Source organism: Scyliorhinus torazame, chromosome 17, assembly GCF_047496885.1.
Source record: "Scyliorhinus torazame isolate Kashiwa2021f chromosome 17, sScyTor2.1, whole genome shotgun sequence".
Classification (NCBI taxonomy): Eukaryota; Metazoa; Chordata; class Chondrichthyes; order Carcharhiniformes; family Scyliorhinidae; genus Scyliorhinus; species Scyliorhinus torazame.
This window is the reverse complement of record NC_092723.1, coordinates 55,900,400-55,912,932: the sequence shown is the minus strand read 5'-3', so window position 1 is coordinate 55,912,932 and position 12,533 is coordinate 55,900,400. Positions and strand designations below refer to the sequence as shown.

The following is a 12,533-nucleotide window of genomic DNA, read 5'->3' as shown; positions in this document are numbered from 1 at the left end:
TAATCCATCGCAAATGAAGCCAATTACTTCCTCCACTGCATCACTCACCAACAACCTTTCTTCATTACCAACTTTTTCAGCTTCCAAATATCAACCAAGACCAATCCAGTTTGCCAAAGTCTGTCTCCCACATACTATCTCACCATGACTGTTGCCCATCCTTTTAATCATACGGAATTAATTTGAAGAAAAAAAGATAAATTTAAATGGATATAGGGAAAGGTTAAGGAATGAAACCAAATGAATACCTCTTCATTTTCCTGTCTCTCCATGACTTTGGCCTTGGCCTGCCTTGCTCAACAACCTTCTTCAGCACATGTCTCCCACTTTTCTCTTAACCTGGTCCTCTGTGCTTTAAATTAGTCAATATTATTCTCTCCTCTTGGGCATGCTCCTCTTCCAATCTTTAAATCTATTCTGAAAACCTCTCTCTTCAGCCGTTCCTTTGACTGTCAACCCTATATGTTCATATCGGTCAGACTTTTTCAGATTTCTCTATATTAATAAGCCTATGTAGTAATAAACTAACACTGTCACTATCAGTAGATCAACCTATACTTTTACCAATATATTTGTTGATTTAACGTTGATTCTAATTATCTATCTTAAAGGATGGAAGTGAGGGATAGAGGCAGAAATATATGAGGGACTATATTCCAGAGCGTTGAGGTCTGTTATGGGCAAAGTTTAGATAGCTCTAAAGTATATTATGGAGTTCACCTGACCAATAACTTTTTGTTGAATTTGGGTAGGATGAGCACAAAAGCCTGCCTTTCAGGTGTTATTCAACAGACTTCTTAGGTGCTTTTAATAAAAAAAACAAGCTTTATTCTAAGAATATAGTTAACATTTGTATAAACACACACAGCAAGAATATTATCAACTACAAACACAAAGACCCCACACAGCTACAGTAATCTATGTATAACCCTTAATGAATTCCCCCTTAACTGTTCCAATTCAGTAACAAAATCCAAGTAAAACCAGAAACCCCTTTTCACACAGCATTCTCACTGGTATAAGACTTGTTATTGATACTCTATTCCCCTTTTCAAACAGCAGATTTGAATTCCTTCCAGAAAGCAATTATTTCTTGCAAGTTACCAAGCAGTCTGGAAATGAAGATAGAGAGGCACGTCAAAAAACATCTGTTATCTGTCTAAGCCCACAGCAGCCAAATGTGGAAGTGAAACCAAAACAACCTCACAGATGCAGCTCAGCTCCACCCACACAATGACATCACTGAAGCCATGTGATGAGACAAAAAAACTTTCTTAAAGGGACACTCCCATGACAGGTCTAAGCAACTGAAGATTTAAACATGAGTGGTGGAGCGTCAAGTGGCCAGAATTAGAGGAGTGCAGATATCTTGCAGACTTGAAAGGCTGGAGGATGTTATGAAGATAGGAGGGGGCGAGGCCATGGAGGGGCTTGCAAACAAGGATAGGAATTATAAAACGGAAGCATTGATTAGCAAATTGCACAGGTTCCTCTTGGTGAAGACATTTCTCATCTCCGCCCTAAATGGTCTACCCCGCATCCTGGGACTGTGACCCCTTGATCTGTACACCCCCCCCCCTCCCAAAAGCCAGGGGGAACATCATCCTTACATCCAGTCTGTCTAGCCCTGTCAGAAGTCAGAATTTTATTTTTTTCAATAAAATCACCTCTCATTTTCTAAACTCCAGTGAATACAAGCCCAGTCAACACAATCTCTCCTCATACAACAATCCTGTCATCCCAGGAATCAGTCTGGTGAACCTTTGCTGCACTCCCTCTATGGCAAGTATATCCTTTCTTAGGTAAGCAGACCAACGCTACACACAATACTCCAAATGTGCTCTCACCAAGGCCTTGTACAGCTGCACTAAGACATCCTTGCTCCTGTACTCAAAATGTTTTGCAATGAAGACCAACATACCATTTGCTTTCCTAACTGCTTGCTGTACTTGCATGCTTGCTTTCAGTGATTGGTGTACGAGGCCACCCAGGTCCTTTTGCAATCAACATTTCCCTTTCTATTACCATTTAAATAATATTCTGCCATTCTATTTTTCCTACCAAAGTGGATAACTTCACACTTATCCACATTATACTGCGTTTGCCATGTATTTACCCACTCATTCAACTTGTCTAAATTGCCTTGAAGTCTCACCAGAGGTGACTGTGCAGGAATGAGAAGATAAGCCACCAATGGTGATTCTTTGTCTGTGATTGTCTAGGTAATTCTAGTAGCGCCGCAGTTTTATTCCTTCTGGTATTACAGGGCGATGACAAAAACTTTAGGCGAGCACCATCATGGAGAAAGCGTTTTCGACCGCGAGAGATCCATAGCATCACCATGATGGCAGAGTCTACAGAAACGCTACCTGCAGGATTCAGGGTGACAGCAATGTCCAGCCCAGCTCCAGCAGTGCAGCCGAAGAAAATCCAACCAGAAGGTAAATTAAATCAATCTCTTACTGACTCTCAGCTACTGTCAATTACATTAGCAGAACTACCAATGTGCAAATTGATTCACAATGTGACTAATGTATGTGATGAGGAATCAATTGGCTACAGTGGCACAGTGAAAGTGAAGGTCATAGCTCGTTTGGGTGTTTCTGTATTCATCCTAAATATGCGTGACTGACAATTGACTGTGTTGCAGTGACATAACATTGAAGTGCATGAAATGGAATTAGAACCCAGACTTTCACAGTACCAACATAATATAGAACATTAATTGGCGTCATCAGAGACCGGAATATCAAACCTTTGTTATAATCTTAAAACCATACTGCACAAATTTGACTATCCTAACAAGACATTAATATGTGAATCCAATTGCATGCCATGAAATAACAATTCCGACAATGTAACATGTGTAACTGCCCTGGGTGATTTATGTCCAATGTTCAAAAAAAGATTTTTGGACATGAATTATTAAATTCTGAAAACGAAAAAGTGATGGAGCTTTCTCGCTCCTTCATTTCTTATTACTGTCCATTGTTCCCAGTTTAGTTTCCCGGGGAATAATGAAAACACACCCATATTACTTGATTCAGGCAGTCTTTCAGGTTCATTAGGAATCTTGCTGCTAGGAAAACCATGCTTAATAGTTTTTGATGTTTTAAGCTTTGGTTGTTTCCGTTGGAGCACAGAAGACTGAGGGGTGACCTGACCGGGCGGCATGGTGGCACAGTGGTTAGCAATGCTGCCTCACAGCTCTGGGAACCTGGGTTCAATTCCGGCCTCGGGTGACATGCCTGTGTGGAGTTTGCACTTCCTCCCTGGGTCTGCGTGAGTTTCCTCTGGGTGCTCCGATTTCCTCCCACAGTCAAAGATGTGCAGGTTAGGTGGATTGGTCATGCTAAATTGCCCCTTAATATCCAACGGTTAGGTGGGGTTACTGAGCTAGGGTGGAGGCATTGGTGCTCTTCCCAAGGGCCAATGCAGATTCGATGGGCCGAATGGCCGCCTCCTGCACTGTAAATTCTATGATTCTATGATCAAGGTGTACAAGATTATGAGGGGCATGGATAGGGAGCAGTGTTCCCCCTAGTTAAAGGATCAGTCACGCGGGGACACAAGTTCAAGGTAAGGGGTAGTAAATTTGGGGGGATTTGAGGAGAAAGGTTTTTACCCAGAGAGTGCTGATGGTTTGGAATGTACTGCCTGGAGGGTGGTAGAGACGGATTCCCTCACATCCTTTAGCAAGTAACTGGATGAATTCTTGGCATGTCATAACATTCTTGACCATCTACTGTCTGGACCTGTTAATGGCGATCCAGGCCTATTTATATCTGCTCCAAGTACTTAATAATACAATACCCTTCAGTTGTGTATCTTAATATATTAGCATGCTATTAGCAAGCTAATTAAGGCATTGAGTCATGGAGCCAGAGATCCTCAGTCGTCATGGAACAGAGATCCTCCGTCTGTGCTGATTTAGATTATCTCAACTAGGCCTACACCTTAGGTGAGGCATAACAATACCGGCCGAGCTCCCAGCAATCTTTACAGTTGTACAAACGTGAATGTTAGTGAGTGCAAGTATGCCTATGAACAAATCACCTGGAAACACTCACGTTCTAGGTTCAGTTGAACAAAAGCCTTTAACAGGAATGCCACTAAACAATTGGCACCAGGGAACTGATGCCTTCAGAAAGGGAGAAAATTGTCAGCCTAAAACAAGGAAGACAATAAGTAAACCAGTGAACCTAATGTGGTAATTTGCTAGAATTATTTTTGAAGAATATATTATTGATAACCTCCAGATTGTTGTTGTCAAAATCTCTAACAGTGATCCTTCCAGCCTTCCACGACCAGTGGGCTCTGTGGGGCTGGGGCGCATCATTTCCCATTTCATTTGTGTTTATTGATTTTTGTTTTGTTCAAAAGAGAGCTAAGTGAGTACCTGTCTGGAGCGTGATCCCTTTAAATCAGGGTCTGCGCGAAGGTATTAAAACCTTAATAACATTATCCAAATTCTGGAATATGGTGCATTCTCCTTTCCTTCACTCCTCTGTTGGCAGGCATGCCTACATCTGTCTGGGCTCTGAGCTGAGGAATTCTCTCCCTAAACCTCTCTGCCTTTCTCTCCTTCTTTAAGCTGCTCCTTGAAGCCCACCAGGCTTTCACTCACTTGTTCCAAAATCTCCTTCGCTCACTCAATTTTCATCTGATTATTCTGCTGTGAAGTGCCTTGGAATTTGCTTTCCTAGGTTAAAGGCACTATAGAAATGCAGGTTGTTGGTGCAAAACCAGTTGAGTGAAGTTGTGGCTCTTACACATACACACTACGCTCAGGTGGAGATTCTGACCTTGGCAACCACGTCGGAAGGAGTTGCTAAGGAAATGAAGCTCCTTATGAGGACTCTTTCAAAGCTCGACTCTCTAGCTTTGACAAAGAGTCATCCAGACCTGAAGTGTTAGCTCCCTTCTCTCTCCACAGGTGCTGTCAGACCTGCTGAGATTGTCCAGTATTTTCTATTTTGTTTCAGATTCCAGCATCCGCAATAATTTGATTTTAAGCTCCTTATGATGTTCCTTCCTCTGGAAGAAGGGAACATTGACGGATGAGCTAAGCTTGTGCATTCCATTATCTAACCTCAGGAAATTATTGGTTCAAGCATATGTGCTGTCTCATGGGGATTTTTATTTTTAATATAGTCCCCAAGTATTTACAATATTGTCTGTTTAAATGTTTATAAGAAGGGGCTGGTTGCAGATAGTTAAAGACAGCCTGCCAAGTGTTTATTTTTCCCTTCCAACTATCACATGATACTGGATATCGAAATCAGTGACATTCAGGAGAGTTGGGGAAAGGCAGAACAAAGGAGCTGAAGGTAGGAAAGGGCTGAACTCGCAAAGACTGTACCCCAGTCTGCCCCTTTTCACCCCTTCCCAATTGCAAGACAAAGCTTGGGAACTGACCAGCCTCGGAAAGGAGGGAAATGGAAAGTAACTGGAGAACATTTGTTTGAAGCTTTACTTGTATGTTTGTGCTAACTTACAGGCATGACTTGCTGTACTTACTTGCATGTTGTGTGTGTTTTTGTCATTTGACTGGAACATAGTTGCCACATCAGGGACACAGAGGTTAGACACATCAACAGTGCGCACCTACTCCTGCTGACAGCCAGAGCAGTCAGGGTGTCAGCAGTGATTACCAGTGAGTATGCAATTTTTACTTTCTGATGCTCATCACTATGTAGATGGAATAGAGAATTTGGAGAATTTAGTTAATCGTAGTAATACAGTGCATAATGATAACCAGGCTTCAATCTGAAAGTGCAAACTCATAATGTTGAAGAACATCAGTCCTGACAGCTTGTAATTTTCTCGAGCCTTGTGCAAGGACCAGTCTATCACATTCCTGTACAATATCAATGTTACTAACTTGTCAATGGCCAAAGTTATCAGCAGCCTGCAAAAAAAATGTTGTTATTAAAGATCAATCTAATTACTGAATATTAGCCCTTTTAATTTCTAAGTGGAACCTGCTAACAAACGTGCAAGCAGATGCAAATAGCGGCAGAGGAGATATGATCAGTTAAATAATTGATGGCCTTGCAAATCTGTGCTCAGGCCTAATTCTGCCCTCGCATGTAATGCACAAGTGGAAAATCGGTGCAATTCAGAAAAGGTCTTGTGTGTTAAATTGAGTGTTGTAATATTTCCCATGATGAACCAGCCTATTCTCATGACTGAGCTCAGTGATTGATGAATGTTGTTTATCTGACACTGCCTAGCAACAATATTCTCATGCTCTAGCCAAAAAGTTGAAAATGCCTGGGTTTTCAAGGACAACACATAAAATGGTTCATCCTTTACAGTGCCTGTGTGTAAGAACATTCATCCTTGAGAACATCACAGGCAAGGCTGATGATTACTGCCCCATCCCTAAATGCTCTTGAGAGTTACCTGACTGTGCATTCGTGAAGGACAGTACAGTAAATATTATATGAATTGTGACATTCCTCAGGGGGGTTTATTGTTCCACAGGCGATATCCATAGGCATTTTCCATGGCAGCTAGAAAAACATTGTTGTCGATGATCAAATCTTCTTTCTATGACTTCTTTAATCTTGCAAATTCTCCAGTACGCCAATGCCAATTCGTCATGCAATACTGTTACTTTTTTAAAATTATGTTCAGTCATCTCTCATGCACCACAATCTTATTCCCTTTCTCCAGAAATACATCTTCTGTTTTTCTCCCTTCCCTTACCATGTTTAACTTGGTAATTCACTGTTAAAATTCTCCTGCATTTGGAGGCAATATATTAAAACAATTCCGTGGAGATCTTGGGTACCATTCTTGTGCTTTCGGTTTTCCTCGAGGAGATTAATAACAGACAATGAAACTTGCAGACTGCTTTCTGGTTAGTAGCCAACACAAAGCTTTTACTAAATTGTGTAGTGTCACTCTCGACTAAAAGGTTTGAGAATAAAAAGCAAATTGGTTCAATGAATTGACTTTGGGTTATTGCCAAGGGCACTTGCAGTTACTCCTGATGAATGGACGTGACTGAACTTTGGTTCCCATCTGAAGACAATCTTATTTTTCAATCTAAAATAATGAGTTTTAAGGGATGCCTGATTCCAACTTTGAAAGCGTTTTTTGGGGGCAGTGTTAACGTTGTCAATACAATTTAACAATACAATAACATAATGTAACCTAATTTGAAAGTAAGTTTTAAATGGAGAACAAATCCCTTTTAAAGCAAAAAATATAATTAAAATGTAATTCAGATTGCAAACTTATCAAGTGCATGTCGGCCACCAGCAGCTGACATCACCGGGGCTAGCATGAGTTATTCAATATAGTGGAGCTGAATTCTTCTGAGATGAGAAGAATATTCTGTGTAGCATTGAATAATTCCCCCGTGAATAGCATGCACTGTTACTCCGAATCTCACCGTGAGAATGGCGGATTATTTCTGCCCATCCCCTCCTTTATTCTGGTGCAGAGACGTAATTTGTTAAAATTAGGTTGTACGTGCTGATCATCTATTGTCCCAAAAAACAATATTGGACTGATTTTCCTGGAGGGAAATCGCCCATTCAATTGCCCTTGGAACAGTCTTGAAAATTAATTTACAGTTCTTTTCCACATCCCACCCTTTTTTAAAAAAAAAAAATGTCCCTCTTCAGCAAATTTGAAATCTGGTCACCTTTAGGTAAGTGTATTTCTTTCACCACGATGTGTGAAAGCGCCTGTAGGTTGCAAGTATGTGACAGGTCTCTGACCAGACAATCTTACCAGTAAACCGTGAACTTACCTAGTGTATATTCAGGGCTTGCTAATGAGTGCTGACCAAGTTGTAAAAGTTCAGGCTTATAAGCCTCTTGGGCCAGCTGATTTTTAAAGAAAGACGGTGAAATGTCTTGTGTGTTGGGCAATAGGTATGAAGAATATATGCTGCGATCCCAGCTGCAGTGAAGCTTAACTTTGTACCTTAAAACAGAGATGCAAGGCTGATCATTGATGAGACAGCTGGAGCAGGAGTTAAGGCATTACAACTAGCCTCAGTGCCCCTGCGCTAAGGTGAAAAGAGAAAAAGCAACCAACAGCCAAGGTTCTTTCTGTGCTCCTTACCTAATGGCTCACCAACTGCACATGGAGGTCAGTTGAGGGTAGAATTGCACATTCAGGCCTCCCACATGAACAAGCTGCTAATATTTCCCATTCAGCCAGAATATGAAGAGTGGCCTCTTGGGAAAAGCAATGGTGTCTGTGGAACTGTTCTTCGCCCTGTCTCACACTCCCATCGGGCAGGCAGGGAGAAAGCAGGTTTGGGAAAAAGTATAATTAACAATTGGCACATTGTCTCTTCCAGTTCATTCCCACTACCTGTATGGACACATGCTGGCTGCCTTTCGGGAATAATCCACTACATCTCTGTGAGATCAACAATGGAGGTCAGATGCTGCTGCACAGTAATTGGAAAGGCACAGATGGTTCAGATGTACATTGAGTATAAATGGGCAATAGTTTACTTCAGAAACACAATCTTACACTATAATTTTATTTATCTAGTAATGACTTACTTTGTGGGATTATCCTTTACGAAGCTGGTAGAAAATTCTAGATATCCATTTTTGAGCTGTATTACTGTAATATTGTTCTGGTACAGTCAATAGTAAGTTCTGTCAACTTTTAACCTCAAGTACAGTTGTGGTTTCATTGGTTGTAGTAATTTTTCTCAAGTGTATCATACCTGCTGTATGTAAATGTATGGCCATGAAGTAATGCAAGTTTTTTAAATGTAAATGTATATAATATGGCTGACTGTAACAGCGTTTTTTAGATAATTTAATGGAATTTGAAGTATGTAGATTCAACCTAAATGCCGTCTTAATCATTGTTGTTGCTGCCACTTTTATCTTGCCAATACCTTTCAAGGACACCTTGTTCCATTTGATGAGGAATTATTCGTTTTCAACGAAGGAAGTGTGCAATTATTTGTCTGCCATGTTAATTGTAGCATAACATACGACTGGGTAGCTTGAATTATAATTATTTTTTGGCTGTTGTGGAAACAACAGAGGTTAAACAGACTCCTTCTGTGTGCATAAGCATTCAATCTCCGTTTGATGGCAGTTCCCAGCACCTGGAAACTCTTGCTCCACTGAACATTTTTGAAAAGATATACTGACTCCTCATAGTACTGCAACAGGTATTTAACTCGGTCTTGTGTCTACACAAAGGGTTTGTTTCCTTTATTTTCGCCTGATGAATCCCTGAGTCTTACACAAATCCTGTATCTTTTTTTTCTGGTTCCCTTTCCTAAGCCGTGTATCAGAACACTTTCATTCCTCATCATCTCATTTATTGCTGTACATGCAGCTCTGGTTACAAAGGATATTTTTAAAGGATTATATATAGTAGAAATATTATTTTGTTTTTATGACGCTGTAAAGCAGAGCAGCATCCAAAAAGTTTAAACCTTCAATGCTGCCGTTCAACTTTCTGATATAATAGTAATCGCCGATGTTGACTGAACAGTTTTGAAATGGGCAGCTTCTATTGCAAAATGTTCTTTAAATATTCTGTAAGAAAAAAAACTTAGCATTTTATCAAAAGGTGTCTTGTAATGTATCAACAAGGTATTTTCTCTTGTGATTTCCCAATTTAAAGTATGGCTTCCAAAACCAGAATCTGGGACATTTTGCCCTTTTCCCTATTTTTAAACGAATGTGACAATCTAATAGTAACTTAAAACAATGTGGCAGGTGTCTGCTGTTAAAGTAGCCATGCCCAATCTACCTGTGACACAGGAAACTGATTTCAGAAAGTTAATATCAAGCTGACACTTGCTTCAGCTTCTCCAGATTCCTGAGGAATTTAGCCAGGTTCCTTTTAAAAGTGGCTAAGCACTGGCACTTTTTTTGTTCCTCGAGTCTGTGTGACTGTTCCTTGAAAAATACTGAACTTCTTTGAGGATTGATGAAGTGTTGATCATGTTTTATAAATTCATTTTTAATAAATTGATATATAGTCCTTCTAAGTCAATGAAGGGTACATGGTTTTAATTCAGCACTTTGTGGGAGTGGTCAAAATGATTCTTGAACTTAAACTGTTTTGCAAGTGCAATAATTAAATATGCTCAGTAAAGAATTTTAATTCCCAAGTGCCACAAAGAAAAATATGCTGTAACTTCACAAATTTTACTTAATGAGTTTGGCATCATGCAATATGGAGGAACTGAATAGGACGACAGAAGAAACTTGCAGCTGTACCTGTAATTTGTTGTCTACGAAGGTTGGCATTGTACATTTAAGCCCAGACAAAATAGAAAGTCATAAATACCTATTTTAGTAACAGCTGCAATTTTGTCCCCCCAAAATTCAGCCATTTTGTCCAATAAATTTGGAAAATGTCATCAGCATCTTCTAAGTCCACTTTGCTTCTGCCTAATAAAATTGCAACTAGTCCCCACTTCCCTTTCTTGGAAGAAAGCATGCTGAATAAGAATGCATGAAAGCCACTTGGCTTAATCTTGGAAAGGCAAACACATTGAGGAGCTCGTTTTTGTCCCTTCATATTTCATAATCAAAATAATTAATCAAATGGCTGGATTTCCAAAGTTGCTTAAATGCTTTAACCGCAATTATTTTGAAAAACATTTTTAAATTATGTTGAACAAACATTGTGTCCACATTTTCCTCTCTGAAAATATTAGCCGTATCTGAAAAACATCTCTATTAATGAAGTTTATTGTCAGCATCATGCCTTGAGTGTTCTCTTTGCTGGTTTTAACCAGCAGTCACGTTAATTGAATTGTGTTTAAAAGGTGCCCAGTAGTTCCTTGTGGCAATACAGCTTAATTCATTCAACTGTTTTTTACTGGTCTTTATTGCGAAATAATCTTATTGCTGCATTTTAATGTTTGAATATATACTTTTCCAACATTCTTGCAAAGAAGTGGTTCAAGAAGTGTGCTGATCAGAGTTTTGAAAGTGATTAAATTATCCAGTTAAAATGAAAAGGGGCCAACACCACACCGCCTTGCATCTCTGCATATACACACACTCATTTACTCAAATACCATTGGCACCATTTAAAATCTCTTTGTACCAAGCACATTTTCTAACATAAACTGATTCTGTACTACTCCGTCTACCAATAGATTATGGTCATATTTAATTTACTGAAAGTTAAAAAAGCAAAGGATCTTCCTTTTATCTCTGTCATCAAATCCCCAGCTCATCAAATGCTTTACAGGCATTCTGTTTTTTTTTTCACATGTTCCTCTATTTCCTCTCCTTTGAGCAGTGATATTGTACTCCGTCCTTGGTTTTGCACTTTCATTTATTCTCGCCAAGTTTGCCTTGTCATGTGGTAATTGTCATTTTACCAAATGTACTAATTCGGAGAAAAGAACATGTAGATAAACTGACAAACAGTGAATGATAACTCTTGATTCTAATGTTGTTTAACTGTACAACATTTTGTTATTTATTGCCTGCTTTTTAATGATGAACATGTCTTCTGGGTGTGCGGTGATAGTGATGCATAGCTTTGTTAATAGACCTTAGCTAGCTCCATTTTTAAACAGCAACGCACTAATCGTGGGTGGGGTGGGGCTGGTGGGAGAGGGTGTGGGTGGGGAGAGGGTGTGGGAGGGGAGAGTGGGGGGGTGGGGGAGGAACTTTCATAGGTAGTTGACCAGAGATCAGTAATTACTATCTACCCTTACGTTAACCCCCATGTATGTTAATCCCATTTGGATCTATGGGATTCATCATGAGCTCTGTACAGGACACAATGGGTGAGATTGAGTTGACAGTAAAGCAAGGATACCTAATTGGAGATCATTCACTTTTTAATTAGTGGCAATAGGATAATTATGTTTATTGTAACAACAACTCCGAAGAAACATTTAAAAAAAACATGAGCCCAATGTGAAATGAACCAATCCCCTCACAACAAATCTGTATTTTTAGGAAGATTCGTTCTTGTTATGTCACTCAACAGAATAAAAAGTGATGCATTTACCACACATGCCTTGAAATATAAATGCACTTTAAAAACATCTTTAATATCTTGAAACGATCCATTGGACAAATCTGGGGAATTACCAGGAATATTTTGAGATCTTCCCTGATCATGCCATGACCGTGAACATAAACTGTTAGTGCACATATAACATTGACAGTTCAAATGTCACACTGTAGCACACAGATTATTTTTGATGGGTGACTATGTGCAACCTATTGGAGCTAATAAAGATGAGCGCTGTCATTTTATTTAAGGGACATTGTCATCTGAAAAGCGTGCAATGCGGCAGCTTGTGACACAATGCCACAAAATACCTGGTTGTGACAGTCCGAATGAAAATCAAGCAACAAAAAAAGCACAAGTCTGCTCTATAAAAATTGGCCCCGGAGCAGATAAAACAGCTGGGGCTGAATAAACCTGTCTCCACTACTTGTGTGGCTGAACTTATCTGTTTTTCCAAAATCTTCACTTGCTTGAGCTATTTCCTCCGTCTGACCTCTGTAAATTGGGGCATGACTGGTCAGTTGATGCCTTGACATAAA

General features: G+C 39.7%; 1 protein-coding gene across 7 annotated transcripts in view; it reads left to right on the top strand.

Annotated features, from left to right (window-relative positions):
• Positions 1–11,564, top strand: part of ppfia4 (PTPRF interacting protein alpha 4) — a 791,036-nt gene extending 779,472 nt beyond the window's left edge. For 6 of the 7 annotated variants that reach the window (XM_072480454.1, XM_072480451.1, XM_072480452.1 and 3 more), the window contains 3 exons: positions 2,267–2,441; positions 5,562–5,656; positions 8,327–11,564. In XM_072480454.1, the coding sequence (XP_072336555.1) occupies positions 2,267–2,441; positions 5,562–5,620 (234 nt within the window). In that variant the 3' untranslated portion in view covers positions 5,621–5,656; positions 8,327–11,564. The remainder of the gene's footprint in view (positions 1–2,266; positions 2,442–5,561; positions 5,657–8,326) is intronic. The other variant, XM_072480448.1, reaches the window with a different exon arrangement.
• The last annotated feature ends 969 nt before the right edge of the window (positions 11,565–12,533 follow it).